Source organism: Aythya fuligula, chromosome 2 (assembly GCF_009819795.1).
Source record: "Aythya fuligula isolate bAytFul2 chromosome 2, bAytFul2.pri, whole genome shotgun sequence".
Classification (NCBI taxonomy): Eukaryota; Metazoa; Chordata; class Aves; order Anseriformes; family Anatidae; genus Aythya; species Aythya fuligula.
In genome coordinates, this window is record NC_045560.1 from 139715029 (window position 1) to 139733632 (window position 18604).

Genomic DNA, 18604 nt, shown 5'->3' on the forward strand with positions numbered 1-18604 from the left:
TGGTTATAAGTTCACTAAGGTTTTATTTCAAATTGTCCTTTTAGATGGTTTTGCCACAGTGTTCCTGATTCTTTTTAAAGGGCCCCTTGAGGATGCCATTGAGGATGAAGAAGAAGAATGCCTGTCTGAAGAAAATGATACTGTCTCAAAAGAAGACTTTCCATTGGAGGAAAGCTTTTCTGCAGAGTTTGAGCCTGAAAATCTGAGCTGCGAAGAAGTGGAATACTTTTGTAATAAAGGTAATCATTGTAGCCCACCTCCTGAGGGACTTCTGGCAGAACTGTGTCCAATTGGCCAAAAAGCTTCTTCTTTTGGTTTAAAAAGTATAAAAAGACCTATTAATTTGATACCTTAAAAACAGGAAAATTGTGACTTGTGGAGGTTAGCCTGCTAAATGGTAAATATTTAAATGTGATGGAAGATTTACTTTGCAGGGAGGTGTATCGTCTTGCCTTTAATGTTTTCTTCCAAGAATGTTATTTTCTATGTATTTAACTGTAGAGAACAGGTCTCAGAAGTCAATTATTATCAGATCTGAAGCTAGCAATGCAGCATGTCTGTTCATTGCTTCTTTGCCTAGGAAACATTGCTAGAAAAACAGATTGTGTCTGTAGATTCTAGGATTAAAATAGAGCTTATTATAGAACTTATTATGCATGGTGGAAAACTAGTGATTTGTGAAAGGATAACTTTTAAAGTTGCAGATGCCTTTTTGATGCATTCTTTACTTGCAAATTATTGAAGATATATATATTTTAGCATAAACCACTCCAGCTTATTCCTACCCAATGTTCAGTCTTCAAAATTGTGCTGTTTCCCATTCAGCTGATAGAAAAAACACACTGTTATGTGGAACATTGATTAACCTTCTTCCTACCAGATTTGCACTTGATTGCTTTGTTGTCTGTCTTCTGCAGGTAAGGATGCCTATCAAATAACTGGAACTGTTGGGGTGATATTCTTCTTAGTCCACAGCCCCCTCAGGCAGTTGGAAATCAATGGTTTCTTTGTCTTCCTGTTCTTTCCCAAATATCAACATGTATTTTCTCATGATAGCTTTGTATGTTCCTTTTTTTTCTCTTTTTTTTTTCCTTTTTTTTTCCTTTTTTTTTTTTTTTTTTTTTGGTTGTTTGGTTTGTTTTTTAATTATTTTTGGCTGTCTTGGACAAAGTAAAATAAATCTATTTGAAGAATCAAATATGACTGCAAAATATTAGTCCTTCCTACAGTCTTCAGTCAACAGCAAGGGAAGGCAAGATAAAATATTTTCTACATGTCCTCTAAGGTAGTTTACAGATTTTTGAAAAAAATAAGTTATTTTTGCACTAAGTTCTTGATACTTACTAAGAAGCAATCCTAAAAGACCAAAACAGTCTAGCCCATAGTTTAAACTGTAGCTGCTACAAAGTGAAGTATGAGCGACCACATAAAAGGAAATGCTTTACAAATATGGGGGATTAAATGCTGAAATAACTGTGCTGTAGACAAATACAGCAATTACTTTGTGTTAACTTGTTGTTCATGTGCCTCTCAGATGCCATTTTTCTTAGCTGAATAAAAACCTCTATTTGCATAATTGTTATATCAGCATCTCTTGAGTTCCTTCTGTCAGCAATGGAAGGCTATGCACCACTCTCAGTTCATATCAGTTTGATTCAGTTATTTCTCTGTACTGCTTGCTGTATTTCCAGGACCCATAAATGGAAATACTACAGTTTTGGGTGAAATTCAGAAAAATGCATGATTTATTTTTTGTTCATAACAATCAATATTGCAAATTCATGTTGGATTTCAAATATTCTTGACAAGTATTCTTCAAGTATTCTTCCCTTTAATGAACGCATCTTTCAGGGAAAGCACTGAATCCATAGTATTGTATTCAACAAGATCAGGAATTAAGTGGGAATACATTTAAACCTGAATCTTAATTATCATATGTTTTATTATTTTATTGATATGAGTCAATTTGGATGATAATGAGCCTATGTGTGAGCCTATCTGACACTACTAGGTAGTGAGCATCTGTTGATTCTTCAGACCGAATACCTTTTGATTCCCCAGCAGTTCTTTTTTCAAGTGTGTTGTAGTTATAAAAGAATCTTAAACCTATCCACTGCAACTGCTACAGAAGAAAAGTTGAAAAGGAAATTTCTGAGGATGAAGGGGCACATAAAAACCCTAATCTACTTCCAGCTGAGGCAGTGTGACAGAAAGTCCCACTTTGAAGTAAGTTGAGAATATCCCCGGAAAAGGATGGAATGGGAGACTAGAAATGTATTGTTTTTTAATAATGTCTCAGCTTCTGGTGAATGTCCAGCTTAGCCAGTGTCACATTTAAGTGTTGTCATTATGAGGCCACATACATTTTTCTGAGGACAAAACACAAGAAGACAAAACTGATCTGGAAAGAAAATAAATTTATTTTTTGTCCTTTACTCAGTGGAAGGGTTTGTGACTATATTAAATAGTGAATATTAAATGTGAGACTAATTCTCATGATTTTTGTCATGATCTCATAATCAGTAAAAGCTTTCTTTATAATGCTCCAGTTAAAATGTTGCACATTAAAAGGTGATATGAGAAATCAATTTCTTTCTAAAAATACTGCTTCTTTAACATCATGAATAAAGCTTGAAAATGATGCATGTTGGAGAATGGTGAGCAAACCAATGTATTTTAATTTCTTTGTTGAGGGCTAACTTTCTGTTTGTTTTTTTTTTTTGTTTGTTTGTTTGTTTGTTTTACTGGTTGGACAGTATTGGAAGCCTGTAAAATGCAGATATCTTCAAATGAGGGATCTTCTCATTATCTGCAAATATAAGTGCAGATATGTGTTTTCTCATGCTACAGGTTTCATCGTCCTAGAAAATAACAGGATTTGCATGGGAATCCTTTATGCTATCTCTGCATTCTCCTCTTGCTAGTGGAGACCATGAAAAGTTCTAGAAACTGAGGGGAGGTTATTGAATGTTCATCAGTTGTGCATTCCCATTTTCATCCCCTGGGAATTCTTCCTAGAGGATAGGTGAACTGAGGAGTATTCCTGCATGAATGCAGAGATTTGGGCAACAAATGACATCAGTGTTGGGAAGGAGGTGTTTTCAAGGCTCACACATGGTCTGCTTTTCATAATTCCCCAGCTACGTAAATGTAATAATCATCTGAGAACAAAGGCTTTTAACTATAGAACCTGGCTACTGAAAGTAAAAATTTACTGAGCTAACAATTCGTTGAGATGAGTGAAAGTAGAGGACATATGGATTCATGATAACTTTGGCTTCTTGACTGAAGAGATTTTCCTGTCAAACTATTCCTGATTGTATTATAAGCAGAGAGCAGTCCCTTATTGTCTAAATTACAAACAGCTAACCTTTATAAAGCTATACTTGTCATTCACACCTTATTAATTTAGGTTTGTGAGATTGATTCAGCAGAATAGTTGCCAGAATTAGAAGGCGAAGGCGAAAGCCTTTGCAAAGTGTGAAGCAAATTAATCACATTGATTGAGCTACATGTCATTTTACAACTTCCCTGTTTTCAAAATTATGACTTTTGGCTATTATTTTTCTCTTCTCCTTTTGCTCATTAATGGCTTTTACAATAAGAAATCTGGAAAATTCCACCCCCACCTCCACCTCCACCCCCACCCACCACCACTTTTGCAATACAACAAAACTGCAATTAACTTTGCCACATATGAGTAATTGTTCCTACATATTCTACTTACACACAAGCATGAAGAAGTGACCAGTGTTTAAGTACGTAAATGCTAAAAGCAAAAATGGCCATTAGCAACCTACTATCAGGTATAGTTTTAAGCTTGAAATGATACATTTTCAACCTTTGAGATGAATTTTCCTATCCAAGAATGGATATTTTAGAAGAACCTTAGAAAAAATGGTATCTAGAAGTCTGATTTGTTTGTAAGCTTGATAATGAGATGAGGAGAAAGGTATTGTGTGGTTTTTTTTTGTTGTTGTCGTTGTTGTTGTTTGTTTTGTGTGTTATTTTTTTTATTTTTTATTTTTTAATAAAATATAGTCATAGAGTGCTTCCATTAGGAAGCTCAGTCTTTGGAGTAGAAACTAAAATATTAGTGGGAAGTTGTCTTGGTGAAGATGAATTGCATTTTGTTAGTTTGGGGCCTTTGAAAGTTGCTGCTTATGCTCAGTTACTGCAGATTTCTGTACTGCAGATAAAGAGGGTATCTCATGATGCCTCCACACAAAGGCCATATCTTCCTGGAACCTCTGCTGCTGAAGAAGTCTTTCTGTGCAGTGTTCAGATAGTGGGTATCTGGGGTCAGATTCTGTACCAGATTACGATGAATTTAGATTAAATTCAGATCTAGAAGATTCATTAAATTAGCCCCAGGGTTTGTACTCTACTCAGACAAAGATGGTCTGGATGAAGAGAAAGCAGCGTGTTTCCTGTGCAAAAGTGATAGATAGACTAGATAATTAGGTTTCATAGGTAGAAAATGGAGAATAAGGAGATGTTAACAAAGATGATAAAAGTGAACTGGAGCCTTGATAGGACTAAAAAAAAAAAAAACCAACAGAGGAGGGGTACAAGAAGGGAGTGCAAACAGCAGAGCAATACGAAAGGCACAAAGTTGGAGTTCATGAGACAAAAGCAAAGCATTAAATCAAGTTCATTTGAACTGTGAAGTAGTTTATCAGTGGCTTTTGAGTCTCAGATTGCTATCATCCTACTTAGATACCCTTAGCAAAATCAAAAATGTTCTCATCTCTTACTTAGTAAGTTTGACATCCTCCTGTGGGTGTAACACCTCTTCCTCTTTGTACACAGCAAAGACAATAGGAGCTTTGTCCACGTCACAAGGGTGAGAACCGGCTGAACAAATTACAATTCCTTGTGACCTTCTTAGCAGAAGTGTTCAGTGAGGGATTAACTTTCAAGGGAAAAGTTATCTTGAGCAATGAGAGAGATCACTTGAGATTAGTAGATAGTTAAGTAGCTGTGTTCAAAGAAGGAAAATGGCAAGAGAAGAAAATGGAGGGACAATAGAAAATGTGGGACTGTTTCTGTGAATGGAGGAACATACATATACACATACGATAATTAGAGAGAGAAGACATATCTGTCTCTTGATTTCTTGAATTAAAAGGCAATTATGTTGAATTCTCCAGCTTTTTGCTCATAGCACAGCTATTGTGCTTGTTCCTCTTGCATAGGCTTCCCATAGTTACTGTAAAGCCAGGTAGCTTTGGCACCAGCTCTCAAAGGGAGGAGGTTCAGTGGCCTTAACGCCAGCAGTGGTAGCTTGGAAAGCAGATGGCTTCTGGTTCCCACTACTAACTGTGCTTCAGTTAGTGACATAGGAAGATTCAAGCAATGCAAAGGATGGGATGAGCATGGATTGTTTCATGATGTGGTGCTTCTAGGTTCTCTAGCACAGACTGCTACTTACACCCAAAGTAAATCAGTGTTGCTGCATGATTCTAATGCCTTCTGAAACTCTCATAGACAAATCTTAGCAAACAAAATCCAGAGGATATATGGGCCTAAACATACTGAGCATATGCCTACTGCTGTAATCTTGTATTCTGCTTTGGCTGGAAGAGTTGTGCTAAGAACCTGAATGAAGTTTTCTGCTCATGTACAGTATTTTGTCACCAGACCAGTTTAGGACTGGATTTTTTTACATTAAACCATGTGACCTGATTGTGCAGCCAGGCTTGAGATTCAGGGAAACAGCTGCAGTGTGATTCTTCGTATAAGAAAAAGCATATGCAAAGCTAAGTTCTTCTGTGCATTAATCTTTCTCTTCATACTTCATGTGCAAAGCTATCATGCCACTGTCTATAAAACCAGGCAAACTCTTACCTTGAGAATGGTTTCTGTGTGTTCCTTTTCTCTCTGGAGTTTGACTTTGTGTGTGTATGCCTGTGTTCATCTGTGTAAATATTCTTTGCCTCTTTCATGTTAGTCATGTAATGACTAACAATGGGCTTGCTATTTTTGGTTTCTGGATCAGGAAGTAGATTTATAGCTTTTTTTTTTTTTTTTTTTTTTTTTTTTTTCCCCCAGAAAACTTTTAATCAATAATGGTTCCTTCCTTTTAGTAATGGATTTCCTGACAAATTCTACCTCTTTTACTATAGCAAGTGGAAGTAGGATAAGCATAAGGCAGCTATACCATTATCACTTTGAGCTCAATAAGGAGATCTTTACAGGCAACTTTGTTCTTATTTCTTAACGGGATTAAGAAGCTCAGCTCTTTAAATTCTTGCATATAACACTGACATTTCCAGGGTGTGTTTGGACCGGGGAGTTCAAAGAAAAGGAATAGAAAAGAAAAGCCAATATGACTTTGTTTTTTACCTTGCTGGAGGAGCTGTTTGTGCAAATCGCCTATAAGCTTATTGACCTGAATCTTTGACTCCTTGTTTTCTCTGGATTTGGCTGGAGTGTAGACACTGATAGAGCACTGATAGAGGTGATTGCACAGCCCTCGGCTTTGCTTGGCACCAGACACCCCCCACCCGCGCCTGACATTATCTTTCCCTGGCAATACTTCTGTTCTCTTGGAGCTCATATTCCTTTAAATTTATTTATTTATTTATTTAATTCATTACATTTTATTTATGTAGGCTGCCTGAGGAAATAAAGGACACATTAATTGTTTTTAGTAAGCAGAAACAGGATGTATGCGTGGTACTATATTTTCATCTCCTAGGACAACAAAAATCTAAACAACACCTCACAGGGCTACTTCTTCCAAAAATACAATCGTTACCTCTTACTGACTTTTATGCACATTTGTGAACCTGTATTACATTCTCATGGTTCCCAGAGTGCGGGTTCTTGTTTGTTTGTCCGTATCGCATTCAGCCGAAACAACCCATTATTTTTAACTTTTTAAAATCCTGTGCATCTACTTTTTGTGAGATGCTAAATAAGCAATAAGAAGGATCTCTGATAATAGTCTTCAAAGGTGCTAAGTCATTTAGATTGGATCCTGTTAAGATGAAAGGAAACCTTTCTTTCTCTTATGAACATCAGCATTTGTCTTGTGCTCTACCACTTGTGCTTTCTCGTTTTCTCTAGTTGCTCAAGCTCAGAGGACCACCTCTTCTCTTGCTAGAAGAGAAAGAAGATATCTGAAAATGTTGGAGTGATTTTTTTTTCACCCATTCCCTTGAAAGCATGGAAAGGCATTCAGAATAGCAACTACAAGATTGCCTATCATATACTCCTTTATATTTAGTGCTAACCCATATGTAAATCTCTAGGGCTGTATTTTCAGCCCAGCTGAAATCCATGTCAGTATTAGCATCCATTTCAGTGGGATAAAAAATTGTCCCAAGATAGACAAGCAAACCCTTCTTTTAATCAAGAAATGAAATAATTGGTTATCAAGCAGATGACATGAAACTGTATCTGAAAAAGAAACTAGCTAGCTGTATCTCAGGAAGTAAATACATAGAACCAAATAGAAAACATTATTTTAGCTTTACAGAATTATTTGAGAGAAACACTTCAACAGCTTACTCAGTTTAAGCAGTTTATCAAAGCAACTCCAGCCTTTTCAGTCAGCACATTTCGATTTTCTTAAGGACAAAGAAATTGGGAATTCCATCACAGCTATGAGTAAAGGGATTATTTGGTTACAACAAGTAGTGTAATGTCCCCTTTCTGGAAAGTCACAAAACTTGAACTTCAATTGACTTAAATTTGAGCTCAAATTTGACAGAATATGAATTGCAAATTAATAAGGATAATCTTCTTTAAAATATGAAATGCACAAAATGACAGATTTCACTGCATGTTCTTAGTTCATGTGTACTATACCTCTATTACTAATTTTATTTATAATGAAGGTCTATATTGCCTTTTTCTTCTAGTTTGGTGTTCTTAACATAATAATTCTGAATGCTTTTGAAATGTGCTGAGACATCCCCTGAAAAATCATTGTCAGTCCAGGACTGAAAAGCAGAGTTTCTCACAGGCTATATGCTATAAATCAGAAGTGGAGATGTCAACAGTAATTTAACTCCTGAGGGATCGGAAAAAAAAAAAGAAGCAAATTCCACATTTATGACATATTTGGATAAATGTTGCTAGGAAAGGTATTATTGGTAGTACATAACAGAAGGGGAAGCATTTATTTATGACTGCTAAGTACTTTTCTTTAGTTTGACTCATGGAAGGCTAAAATGTTTTTGAAGCCATGTTTAATGCTTAAAATGCATATATATGGAAATGCGCTCCAGTGGTAGCAAGTTGACAGTTTTTGGTACTGAAGCACCTAATACTGATTATTACAAATAAAAACATTCAACTGTTTACAGCAAGGTAAATTAAAGTTTCACTCTGTAAAAACAGATATGCACTGCTTATGTAGCAATTTATGTGGAAAGCACATGAAAGCAGGAGGTGCGTATAATAGATGATTTCAGATGATTTTATAAAATTAGATTTTTTTTTTTGGTAGGATGAAGTATTCTTTGAAGAGATAATGTTTCTACAGCAGGGGAGGAACTGAATTGTTACTTAAATAAGTCAAAATATGAAGATTCTGCAAACTTACAGTTTGAAAATCACTAAAGTCTCTCTGAAATCATCTCTCTATTTTGCTTCAGCATGTTTTAGAAGCTCATAGATTGTCAGTTTCCATTGAAACAAATTTTGAAATATTTTTTGACAATTATACTGAGTAACAGTCTTCGTTTGGGGCATCTAAATATCTTTAGAAGTGTGCTTCTGATGTTTTTGTAATCTAGTGCTTAGAGCTACATAAGTTTGAACCAAAGGTTGGTACTTTAATATCTTGAATAGTGTTCTTGCAGTTCTAATTTTAGCAGGGAAGGATTGAGAAGATAGAAAACATTTTTCCCCCCTTTAAATCTCTGAAAATTGTTAGGTAAGCAAAATAGCTGAATGTCACTCCTTTGTAGTACTGTTGCCACAAGAGTTGCTCCCTAAAAATGAAAATACAAAACTGATTATTGGAAGGTAAGTCTGGAAAAGAATTTGCAGGGACACTTTTACTTTTCTGCAGGAAATACATTTGAATGAGTGATCTGCGTCTTCAGAGGACTTCAAAAGGAAGCAAGATGATGATGAGGACATGTCAAACATTTAGAAAAATAGGAGGACCAAACTAAATCTAGATGAACTTGCTGCACAAGAATTTCTTATCCCATGAGAAAAGTGCAGTAGCTGAAATGGTTAGAAATAGTTGATGCTAGTTTTTTAACACAATAATAGTTTTTTAACACAATGATTGTTTCAAGATGTCATTTTGTTAAAGTGATGATATTGATACAAACCAAAACAATTTCCTTAGCATTCTTTTGGAGAGTTAACAGCTTGCACACATGTAGGCACTCACTGACACATGGATATTCACAGACTTTTCCTAAAAGTTAGGGTAAGAGACTGATGCGTACTGGATAAAAAATTTCAAGAGTGCTTAGCACAACTCAAAATATACAGTTACTTCAAATGAGATTCATCCCAGGAGAAATTATGATTGTTAATCAGCATGACAGAAAACAATAATTGTTTGCAAAGAAGCAAACTACTGAGATGATTAATATAAGCTAAAATAAAGGTCAGGGAATTAATGTATATACAGGTGTTGTTTTTTTCCAGGTATGTTAGCAAATCAGTCATCTGAGAGCCAGATTTTGCTCAAACTTACTGTATATGTAGAAAAAGGAATCTCTGTAGACTTTGGTATGTATTTCTGATATGCATCACACTAAGTGATAATAGTCTTGTGCTGATAGCACCAGATTTCTCTCTCACTGTTTCCCACCATCTCTCCCTTCATCTCGCCCCCAGTACCCGCAAGGCTTGTAGAATAAATCCCTCTGCATGACACCGTAGTCTCTGTAGTTGTCTGCCTTGTCCTCACACCTGATGCCAAACACAACAAATTAGGGAAGCTTCCCTCCCAATTTACTTTTTTTTTTTTTTTTTTTTCTTTTTTTTTTTTTCTCAGAGGTATATTTTCTGCTGAAAACTTGCATGACCATCAAAATTTAACACTTCTGCTTCTTAAATATTTACACAGAATCCTTTAAAAAGAACTAATATACATGAACAGCTTCATCCTGTTAGATCTCACTGGTAGTTTTTAAGAATAGCATGTGCTGCCAAAAAGTAAGTTACTTTAAATGAACAAAGTACATTGCATTTGTATTTTAAGTTGTATGTGCTTTGTTTCAAAGTTATATAACTGTTGTTTCTGAAGAGCTGTTCCTGCATACTATGTGTTTCAGAGGATTCAAGAGCAAAATTTTCAGTCTGTATAAGCTCTGTGACTGGTCTTAGGTGCTGTGATAAAGCAAATAAAGCAAACAGTGAGGGATGATGTTTGTATACTAATTTATAGTTCCTGAAGCTCAGGCATCTATTTTATACAGTCTTGGAATTCTTCTCTAGGGTCTGGTATTATTGCCACTATAGGTTGTGGTAGGAAGACGAAAGAGCCCTTTCTCCTCTGTCCCCTGGAAAGCCTGCCCCTTTGTGAGCAGTTGCACTGGCATACTTAAGGTTATGTACCTTGCTGAATGTTCACTCTACAGTGAGTGAATCCAAAGCATCTGTATCAAGCCTGATTTTTCTTTTAGCAGTGCAAAATGCTGCAGGCTTCATAACAATTTATTTCTGAACTGATTTATTATAATTGAGAAGTGATTTTTCACTCCAAACAGCTGTATTAGGATGTTAACAATTTAAGTTTACATTTACGCTGCCAGGAAGAATGAGCACAAACTGAATTTCAAACTTTTAATGTTCTCTCACTCTAATATAAGCTGCAGTGCGCTGTTTGTAACTGGTACAGTCCTTCACCCAAAGCTATTTTGTCTGATGATAAAACCATGCGTGTATGAAGCTTGCACATTTTTCATCTCTTTTATGACCTTATCTTCCACAAGCGGCTTCTGTGAAGGTATCCTAACTACAGGAAGCACCTGGAAAACATATATGATATCAATGCTGTGATAAGCAGTTGTGAACAAGAAAGTAGATCTGTCAGTTCTGAACTGCTCATTGTTAAAAATACTTTGTTGATTTAGCTGATTGAAAAATACATTATGGAGTGACTAACAGCTGCTGTAACATTCCTAGTCAAGAAAGTTCAATAGTTATGTTGTATGAGAATTTTTGTATGAGCCTAATATTGATAGGAAACACATGGATTAAAACAGCAGGGTTGAGAAGAATTGCTATCCCATGTGATTCTTTAAAATACTGCAATAAAGTGTTATACAAGCTGATTAAGTACAAATTGGGAAGTATTTAATTTTTAAAAAAGATTGAAGTGAAATTACTTGTATATTCAAGTCTCTCTTTTACTATTTGGCAGTATTGCCAGAGATGTCAGAGTTCTTTCTTGTATGTTTCTGGTTATATGTCTCTTTTACAGTGTTCAGACTCCCTGACCAACTGTACCACATTGAATTACAGTGGTTTAGTTTTATTACTTGTCTCCCTTGAATAAACACTAGGATAAAAACAACATAAAAGCCTCTTCAAACTGTTTCTGAAGAGCAAAAACAAAAACAAAAACAAAAACAAACAAACAAACAAACAAAAACAAAAAAAAAAAAAAAAAAAACAGTTAATTCCGGCAAGAAATAGTAGGTCAAGATGAAAATTCTGCTCATATTACAGTACTGAAGTTGTTCACGTATGAAATTCATTTTATTTTTCCAAGTACTATTTTGTGTATTCAGCACCTAACTGTAAGGTAGAAATTTGTTTTACCTAACTTCAGCTGGCTAAAGATAGGTTCCTGGTGTGTTTCAGAGGATGATTCATTTCTGCTATCACCAAGAGTGGTCTCCTGTCTCATCCCAGAATGGAATGAGTCACAGTGGAGGTTTCTCTCTTCCCTATCTATGGGAGTGCCTGCATAATTAGTCTGGACTAGTTTAATTTTCAGATATCTACTGATATCTGAGATGAATTCTGCCAAGTTGCTAAGAGTCCAAAAGGCTTAATTGACCCTTGACTAAACATACTATATAATATAACAGATTCTTGTTTATGAGTGTTTTTGTAACCACAGTAATGTTCTTTTAAGGACGATGTTTGCTTACTGATCATAGTCACTGTAAGGAGAAACTACAGTAGAAGCAGCATTTATCATTGATGATACTTCTGTAATGCTATTTGTTGTTCATGGTAAAAAAAAATAATATTTATCCTTTAACTTAAAAATAAAATGTAACTGAGCAGCAAAGCAAATAAATAAGCATGAGAAAAAAGACCTGGTGGAATTTGAAATGATTCAACAGGTTAGCAGAAAAGTAGGTGGTATATATAAAGCACTTGTTTTGGCATGGAAGAAAGAAAGAAAAAAATGTGTCCTGGATCCAATTAAATGTCTACACTTATAAAACAGAGAAAAATGTAATCAGTTTTAAAACAAATATTAAATAAATAGTCTTATTGAGACTGAAATATAGTCTGTGAATGAACAAAAAGAGTAAACAATGGAAAGAAAAGAAATACTGTGAGTAAATAAACTCCTTTGTGCTGAACAAATGTTAGTTGCTAAAGCAACACTATGGGGACAGAAAAGAAAAAAAGCTTGAGAGATGTATTTTGTTATTAACTCTTGAGCTAAGCCTCCTTTTGGCTTTTTAAAGTTGCAGTCTATGTAGCAGCAAGTGGATCAACTTGGACATTTTCATCTGACCTTGATACTCATCTGAGCCTAGGTTAGAATTGCTTCACAGTACTATCTAGACAGTTGGTTTCACAAGGAGATTGCTTCAGTATGGAGGGATAGTAGTACGGGGATACAGTAGTCAGTGTTGAGATATTTCAGGTGTGTAACATGTGGCCTTGGAAGATGCTTAGAAGAAAATATTGATGTAAATAATGAAAAATAGCTTTAGATACAAAACAAACTTTATCTTTATTGTAAATTCTCCGTATTTTGTTCTATTTGCACAGGACATGCATTAATTCATGAAAACTTGGTTATGGAGAACACGTAACACCATACTTCATGAGACACTGAAAAAACAAGTTAATGAAAAGTTAAGCCATCTGCTAACATAAATTTTCAGATCTTTTCTCATCTCCCAAATACTTAATTACTGTATGCTGTAGGTTGTATACCTAAGCTGTAACTCTGTCCTTCTTTTACCCTTCAGCCCAATCTTTTCACATAAGTTTCTCCCCCTCCTCTTTCAATTCTAATAGTTTTGTTTGTTTGATGTTCTGGTTGGTTGCACTGATTGAAAGAATGCTCAAATTTGCATGCTAACACCAGGTTTGCATGTATTATAACCTGGAAAACATTCTATATTTTGGAGCTAAAATTTTCCATCCTTGGCATTTATCTAAAATAATTGTTGTTATTCCTATCTTTTTGTTATTGTTGCTCTCATTTAGTCCATAGACATCTATTGTTTACAGTGGAAGAAAATAATTTCCTTTAGTATAAGAATTCCATGAAAAGAACATTTGAAGAGCTGTATATGGTGATTATACAGCTTGAGTTAGAAACTCAACAGAATAGTCTGATATAGAATAGTACTGTGAAGTGTTCTCTAGCATTTTGGAAAGAACTGGAGTTGATTTTGCCAGGTTTGTGTCTTGGCGAGTTGTCCTTTGTGTCCCTTCAATAACAAGCAATTTGTTGCAGCTGTAGGTAGCTATGAAGGTAGAAATAAGAAGGTAAAAATATCTGATACATTCTTTAGTCCACAAACTTGCAAAGAAAAAAAAAAAAGGGCAGAGCTCTTTTGGTTACTACAAGCTAACTGCACAAATGCTAGTACAAAATAGGGTAGTTGGTAAAGCCAAATAATCGATAAGACTACTTGATAACTTTTTCTGCGTTACTCCTTATGAACGTCTTCTGAAAGGTAACTTCAGATTAAACTTCACCATGTCAGCTTCAAATGCCTTGGTAAAAGTATACAGCATGTTTAATAAAAAATTATACTCATTATTCTTGATTTATTTTAGCTTTAAATGACAATGAATACACTGAGCTATATTGTTATTACTTAAGAATTAATTTTCATTATCAAGAGTCTAGAGTGAATATAGTGTTGTGTTTGTGTGAGAAGTAGTTTACCAGTTTACCTTATACATAGGATTTCAAAAATTGTTTTCAAGGAAGAATATGTTAATATAAGATGTTACATATGCTCATGAAGTTTATACTTTATAGTGCTTGTATATGATCATGTACTTGAAAACTCTGTGTCGCAATCTTATCTGGTATAAATATAGCTCCAATGATAATGTATGGGGATCTGGCATGGTTTGTTGTAATCACATTTCTCTACCTATGTTGTTAATAAAAGCTTTTGTTATCATAAGTGGGGAAAAAAATGCAAGTTACTACTTAATTGTTCTGCTTTTTTCTCCTCACTTTACTGTTGTCAAATCAACAAACAGTCTGATTTCCAAATTTGGAAATATTATGCATTTTTTTAATGCTGCCACTTTTCTGTGGAACTCATTTTTTTTAAAGTTTGCTTCTAGATTGTTATAAAATGTAAACTGCAAATCAGTCCTCTTTGACCAATGCAGTTAATTGAGCAGGTTCAACTTCTCCCATTCTTCAAAATCTCTTCCTATTTAAGGATTTTTGGATTAATTAGTAGTAAAAAAATAAATAATTTCTATAAATGCACCAAATTACTGGCTGGCATAAGCAGCCTGACAGATCATTTAGCACATTACTGTGGCCATACTATTTTGTGTTAATATTTTAACCCTTTACCTTCAGTTTGTATGTTTGTAGTGGTTATTTCAAAGTATGTTTGCATAGAGCTTAATTAGTAACTTTCTTTAACCAAAATAATTTGACATTCAATTAATAATTCTTCAAATAATAATAAAGTGGCCACCTCTAAAAATTTACCTGCTTGTAATGTTCAGTATGCCTTATGTGCTACCTTGAACTAGATAGTTTCTGAAGGCAGACAGATATTCTCAGATTGGTGGTGAAAACCCTCAAATTCACTACAAATGTTATTTTTTTTTAGATTAAGCTCGATGGGGAGAAAGCTGTCATAGGGTAGCTGGCTTGAAACCTTTAAGCAGAAATTCCTTAAATGCCTAAATACCATAGATTAGGTCTCCCACTAGTAGCCAGGAAAGCCAGCATAGTTAGTAGACCATGTATTTGTACAGTGTCATTAATCTGCAAAGCATAAACAACAGTTAGGTGTCAGGTGTCAATTCAAGAAAACATTTAAGTGAAAGAATATTTTCCTTAATCACCCCTCTATCTGGGGAGTAATGAGCTCATTTGTTTCTCTCATTTATGCATATAAACTTAATGACTTGGTATGTAAGTTTACAGAATAGGTGCTAGTTGTGATTCTTTTTTTTTTTCTTTTCTTTTTTTTTTTTAAGTCTATGGAATATACACTGATTACCAAGACTTGTCTCTCCACAGAACTGGAAGGATTGGAGCTTGTTTTATTCATTGGAAACTCACAGACATTTACATGTCTAATAATACTTTTTTTTTTTTTTCTTCCATTTCCTCTCTGTTTATCAATATGAATATATTTTCACTTACCTATAAGCAGTTGTTTGGATATTGAAGAAGAACTGCCTAAAAGTCATTATTTAAATATCTCAAAAAGGTACTTCTTGGATTGTTTTTTTCAGGCAATGAAGAAGGCATCCAGGGGGTAGCAGAATCTGAGGGTGATTCAAGGTCAGAAAAACCAGGGCAGCTTGCTGCAGAGGCAGAAGATTGGGATGGGCCAGGTAGGAAAAAACAACTGAAAGCCATGAGAAATCTCTTAAACTAGAGATTTTCTATATTATTGTTGTTGTTTTTGTTATTATTATTATTATTATTGGCTGTGTTCTGCCTTGTATTGTTTTTTAATGAACTGTTTCTTTAACGATCTTTTGGCATCCAAGATATTAATGAATAAGGACTAAGAGAAAGATCTTGAGTAAAAAATGGTTTTGGCTATACCATTGTGTAAATTGTTTCACATGGAATGTCTTACACATTTTCTTGATATAAAGGAAAGTGTTGATGCTTAATATTTTAGGATTACAATTTATCAGTAAATTCCCAGTTCCATGTCTGTATTAAGATAGAAGTTTTTCTGCTATATTTTCTGAGGCCAGACCAACCAGACACCATTGTACCCCCACAAACTTTGTGCTTATATTTAGCAGCATGTTGAGATTAACAAACAGGCATGGAAACTACTGACATTTTCAAGGACTTTGATTATCAGTTTGAACTTGATATCATTTAGTAAACCTGGTCATTGATCTTGGTTGAAAGAGAAACATAGATTGTAGACAATATGCTGTTAGAAGTTCACAGTAAAACATTAATTCATGTTAATATTTTTCTATTACGCACTTCTAAGGAGGTGCAAGCACAGTATTGCTAAGGTATAAAAAGTGATGGTAGCATGGGAATACTTTCCAAATATCTGTTCAATATAAATATGTAAAACCTCTGTTGTATCATAAAAGTACCTAAGACAAAGGGGTAAACTGTATTTTTGAATGAGGTGATTTTGCAGTTAAGTTCATCAGTGTTTTCATGGGTATGGACTCTAGGTAGGGCCTTAAAAATCCATTATATTTAATATATTTTAATTTTGCTTTTGGAAAATGTGCATCTGAAGCTAGACATACACTTAGAATAGCTGTATCTCTAATAAACATTTTCCCTAAAAAGGATGAACATGTCAGAAAAGAGTTTCAGAAGTGTTATATTAATAATTTATAATTCAATAATAATATTTCATTAGAAAAAAAATATCCTGTATTTCAATCACATTTTCATCCTTGCTTGATTTTGCAAATTACTGTGTGCTCTTCATGAGGAAAAGAATAACGCTAATGGTAATTTTCTGAAACCAGCACCTGGAAAATGCAATGCAAACAAAAATGAAGACATAGTAAATCTGATTGTTATGATGTCATTTAAAATGGTCTTAACGATAATATACAAGTAAGTTGATACTTTATATAAAGCACTATGGTGTTATATGAAAACAAGATCTTGTAATAAAGTACACTACAGTACATTTGAAGTAATACAAAGGGCATCCGTGGATGGACCAGAATAACCTTTTTTAACTTAACTGCAGATTTAAAGGCTGTCAATGATTAACATATGGCTTGAAAAAAAATCATTAGAAATAAATTCTATCTTAAATATATACATTTTTTTCATTGTTTAGTGTATAACATAGTATTCAACATAGTTGAAAATGTATTTGTGTTGGCTGTTGTCTTTTTTATGAGCTATTTTATAGAAACGTTTAAGATACATTTTTATGACTTTTTTGTTGGAAAAAAAAAAGTTTGGTTAAACGGCAAGATATCAAACAGTAAGATGTGTAATACATATTTATTGATAGCTTTGACATGGGTTGCGGTTTAACTTCTGCAAATGATTGGCCAATGACATGAAATGAAGAGCTTTGTTTTATTTAAGTACAGATTTTTTTAAAGGGAATAGTATGTATGAAGGTTGGAAAGGAATGGATATATACCCCATGACATGCTCTCCATCATGCATGCTTTTTGAAATGAATTTGGTTATTTATTGATATGGGAAAAACAAACAAAAAAACACCACAGAAATTAATTTCAGCCATGCAGTACAAGAAAAATGATAACTTCTTTTAGATCTTTAAAACAAACAAACAAACCCAAAGAATGAAATATTTTGCTTATTTAGGGGTTTATGCTAGCACCGCAGAAAAAAAAGCCATTAAAAACTTAGGTTTACTTAACTTCACCAGCTCACAGTATAGATGCTATCTTTATGAGTAGCTAGTCATAGTTTGTTATGGAGTCTACATCTGGTCTTCCTACCGAGATAAAGCTCTCTCAGAAACCAAGGAAATGTGTTCTTCACGATGCAAGTTGATAGACTGGAAGTCTGAACTGTGACAACTTGACAACTCAAGGAAAATTCTTTATAAATTTAGAGCTCTTCCTTCCTTCCTTCCTTCCTTCCTTCCTTCCTTCCTTCCTTCCTTCCTTCCTTCCTTCCTTCCTTCCTTCCACTTTATGAAAAATCTACAGTTAAATGTGCTGTAGCTTCAAAGAGTTACCGCTGATGCAGTCTTTGAAATCACATAAACTTGCAACCTTCACTGACCAATAAAGAATTTCTGCAGTGATAATGCGTACTCTATGTAGTCACTTTGTTACCTGAATATACACATATTTTGTTATCTGTAATTTTCATTGGTTCATTGGTTTTGTCCTTTTTTTTTTTTTTTTTTTAAGTTCTTTTTAATGAGAAGACAACTCCTAAATAATGGAAACTGAGGTCAATAGACTGTGTATAGATACACAGTAAAGGACCTGATTCTTTTTCCTGTATGGCCAACAGCAGAAGGAATAAATAAATAAATAAATAAATAAAATCTGCAAGACTGGGCTTGAACAAATTTTATATGAAAAGATTTATTCTTTAAAAGTGGAAATAGAGACCATTTTACAGCCTTAAATATACTGTTTGTTATCAGATGCATGCCTTGATATGTGTAGATGCACATAGTATATGCATATAGCAATATGCATGTATTATATATATGATAATCCTTTGTATTATTGCTAGGTTATCAGTGCACATGAAGAAAGT

At 34.3% G+C, this 18604-nt stretch overlaps 1 protein-coding gene across 1 annotated transcript in view; it reads left to right on the forward strand.

The window, feature by feature from the left end:
• The window catches only part of ZFPM2 (zinc finger protein, FOG family member 2), a 322873-nt gene that overhangs the window by 71344 nt on the left and 232925 nt on the right, over nt 1-18604 (forward strand). Inside the window, exons 2-3 of the mRNA XM_032182033.1 lie at nt 81-239; nt 15634-15735. Of these exons, the coding sequence (XP_032037924.1) occupies nt 81-239; nt 15634-15735 (261 nt within the window). The remainder of the gene's footprint in view (nt 1-80; nt 240-15633; nt 15736-18604) is intronic.